This window comes from Nanorana parkeri, unplaced genomic scaffold (genome assembly GCF_000935625.1).
Source record: "Nanorana parkeri isolate BGI_ZX_2015 unplaced genomic scaffold, ASM93562v1 scaffold2031, whole genome shotgun sequence".
Lineage (NCBI taxonomy): Eukaryota > Metazoa > Chordata > Amphibia > Anura > Dicroglossidae > Nanorana > Nanorana parkeri.
Window position 1 is genome coordinate 104,034 of NW_017308299.1, and position 3,668 is coordinate 107,701.

At 51.4% G+C, this 3,668-nt stretch overlaps 1 protein-coding gene across 1 annotated transcript in view; it reads right to left on the reverse strand.

The window, feature by feature from the left end:
* GLG1 (golgi glycoprotein 1) overlaps positions 1-1,209 on the reverse strand; it is a 38,015-nt gene extending 36,806 nt beyond the window's left edge. The window contains exon 1 of the mRNA XM_018572437.1: positions 893-1,209. Within this exon, the coding sequence (XP_018427939.1) occupies positions 893-1,126 (234 nt within the window). The 5' untranslated portion in view covers positions 1,127-1,209. The remainder of the gene's footprint in view (positions 1-892) is intronic.
* Between the last annotated feature and the right edge of the window lie 2,459 nt (positions 1,210-3,668).

Genomic DNA, 3,668 nt, shown 5'->3' on the forward strand with positions numbered 1-3,668 from the left:
GGTATATAGGCGCAGTATACGTGACAGGAGGGTATATAGGCGCAGTATACGTGACAGGAGGGTATATAGGCGCAGTATACGTGACAGGAGGGTATATAGGCGCAGTATACGTGACAGGAGGGTATATAGGCGCAGTATACGTGACAGGAGGGTATATAGGCGCAGTATACGTGACAGGAGGGTATATAGGCGCAGTATACGTGACAGGAGGGTATATAGGCGCAGTATACGTGACAGGAGGGTATATAGGCGCAGTATACGTGACAGGAGGGTATATAGGCGCAGTATACGTGACAGGAGGGTATATAGGCGCAGTATACGTGACAGGAGGGTATATAGGCGCAGTATACGTGACAGGAGGGTATATAGGCGCAGTATACGTGACAGGAGGGTATATAGGCGCAGTATACGTGACAGGAGGGTATATAGGCGCAGTATACGTGACAGGAGGGTATATAGGCGCAGTATACGTGACAGGAGGGTATATAGGCGCAGTATACGTGACAGGAGGGTATATAGGCGCAGTATACGTGACAGGAGGGTATATAGGCGCAGTATACGGGATAGAATGGTATATAGGTGCAGTATACGGGATAGAATGGTATATAGGTGCAGTATACGTGACAGGAGGGTATATAGGCGCAGTATACGTGACAGGAGGGTATATAGGCGCAGTATATGTGACAGGACGGTATATAGGCGCAGTATACGTGACAGGACGGTATATAGGCGCAGTATACGGGATAGAATGGTATATAGGTGCAATATACGGGACAGGATGGTATAGAGGTGCAGAATACATGATATTTAGGATGTATTGAAGTATATAGGTGCAGTATACAGGACACTATAGTATACAGGCGCAGTATACAGTATATACCTCCTCCCTCACCTCTCTGACGTCCTGCAGGCACTCCAGCACGGCCAGGTTGTTGGTCCAGGCGCTCTTCGGGCACAGGCGACTGATGTCCTCCCGGCAGGCCTCCTCCTCGATCAGCCGGATGCCGGGCAGTCTACGGGCCGGAGAGGCGGGGGGATCCTCGGCACGGGCCCCCGGGTCCCCCATAACACCTGCCAGGCCCGCCAGCAGGCAACACAGTAGCCGGACACGTCCGCAGGCCGCCATCTTGGAGAGAGCCAGTCACGGAGCTCAGGCGCGGCACCGGGGAAAACTGGAGCGTGCGCGTCACCACGCCGAGTCATTACGTCATGACGACGGCCAGACACTGCCCTCATCCAACATGGCGGCCGCGGTGTCCTCTTTGTACTCGCCATAGAAAAATGCCAGAGGGGCAAAATGTCTCTGAAGCCTATTTTGTTTTGTTTTGCATAGAGCAGGGAAGGGTTAGAAGCCATGTCAGGTGTATTTGTACATCTGTTCCCCATAGGGGAGATTTCCATTCACTTCCTGACCCAAGGGTGAAAAAGGAAGTGAGCGGTAATCTCCCAAACTGAGGACAATACACTCTTAGACAGCTGTCATCATTGGAAGATTTCACCTCTATTCCTGCTCCAGTGACAACTGTAACATTATTGGATTTGTCACCAGGAACAAACAGTGAATCTCCCCAACAGTCTAACCCATGCATACCCCATCCATTTGGCTGGAGATTCATTTTTTCAATAGCTGTCATACGATTGGATGAACACAGCCATCTCCGGGGCCCCCCATGGACAGAGCTCCTGTTGTGGAAACCTAAAAGATAGTAACTGAGCCCATTTACTGGTGTCCATTAAACCCCATCGTGTCCGGAGCCATATGATCGCCCCACATGCAGGGCGCAGACATCATCCAAAATCTTCATCACAAATCTGAGAGGAATCAGAAATCATTTCATGCCTACCTGTCCCCCGCCCCCCCATTTATGTGGGACAGGACATGCATCACCCATACACCCCCCTATCTCACCCTGTATACCCTCTTGTATCACCCAATATGCCCCACTTCATCACCCCCTTACATCCCACTACCTCACTGGCTACACCCCTTGTATAACCCACCCCATATACCTCACTAGCTCTGTACACCACATTACATCCCACTATACACCCCCCTTACATACCTGACATTTCACTCCCCATTACTTTGAAGCACCCTATACACCCCCTCACCTGTCACTGAACCCCATCTCCTCATGGTGTATGGGGGCGACATTACAGAGCAACCAATCAGATCTCACTATTCATTCCCCAACTGCCACTAATATGGAAAGGTGATCACGTTAGTTGTCTGCCCCTCCCCCTCATAACATCATCAGGCCACGCTCTGAGGGCAATATTATACACCATACAGAGTACAACACATCCCCCCTCCTCCCCCCAATCAGACAGGGCGGTATAGAGGCGCAGTATACGGGACAGGGCGGTATAGAGGCGCAGTATACGGGACAGGGCGGTATAGAGGCGCAGTATACGGGACAGGGCGGTATAGAGGCGCAGTACACCCCCCTATATAGTTGTCTGCCCCTCCCCCTCATAACATCATCAGGCCACGCTCTGAGGGCAATATTATACACCATACAGAGTACAACACATCCCCCCTCCTCCCCCCAATCAGAGCTGTCCAGGACTGCCGGTGAAGATTAGGTGAACGCAGGTGTGCCGTCCTCCGTAGGGTGGTCACCTGGGGTGCAGGAAGCCGGCTCCGCCCCGAACAAGAATGTAATTTACACACAACTTCCCTTTGAAACAAATGTTTTGCCTTCTTGCTTCTTCCTTTGGGATTAGGGAAGGGACATAACCTCCATCAGGGTTTTATGGCCGTGTCCTCAACAGGGAGTTTTCACAGAATTCCTGTCCTGACCCCTCCCCCCCGAGGAGAAATCTTACATTTATTGGTGGCAAAAACTACAAATCCAGCAACTTTATGAACCGCCACAGGGGGGGGGCGGGTCGCTCCCCGGACCGCCACTCCCCAAGAAATCATTCATGGAACATTCAATTAATTGGCAGGATATGGGTGGCCCAGCTGTAGATAGAGGACTAGAAGTCCCAGTATGCCCCCTGCTGGCTGCTCCCCAACCACCATCCATCCGTAGCAGAGCCGCCACTGGCGACAGAACAAAGGAAGCGACAATTAAAGGAGAACTATGAGGTGAGTGACAAATCACACGCCTCATAGTTCTAGCCGACGGGTCACAATGAGACTGTCACAGGTCGGCTCAGTAGATCTGGAGGTGAGCGAACACATACCGGCGCTCGCTCACCTCTCGATCCTGTCACGGCTCTCTGCCGTGACAGGGGCTGGATTCCCCGCTCCGATCCTCCAGCGCTGACTGGCGGAACGGACGGGGGAGGGTACAGCTGGCTCTGCCTCTGGATAGGCAGAGCCGGCTGTCACTCACGCAGCTGGGCAGATCCAGACACAATTGTTCGGATCCGCTTCAGCGTCTCAGTACAGCTCCCTATATACTGAGCTTTGGGTGACGGGAGGACGCTAGTTTGTGTCCTCCCGTTACCCTAAGGAGCACTATGGGGGAAAAGCCCTGACCCCGTACTTCTTTAAAAAAAAAAAAAGATTCTGGAAGACAGTCCGTTCGGTAAAATTCCAGGTGCATCCAATGCACTAAAACAAAAAAAACTTCTTTATTCTGACAAAAAGAGGAATGTTACAATGTACAATTAGAATATATACAATGACATTACACACTATACATAAAAACCCAAAA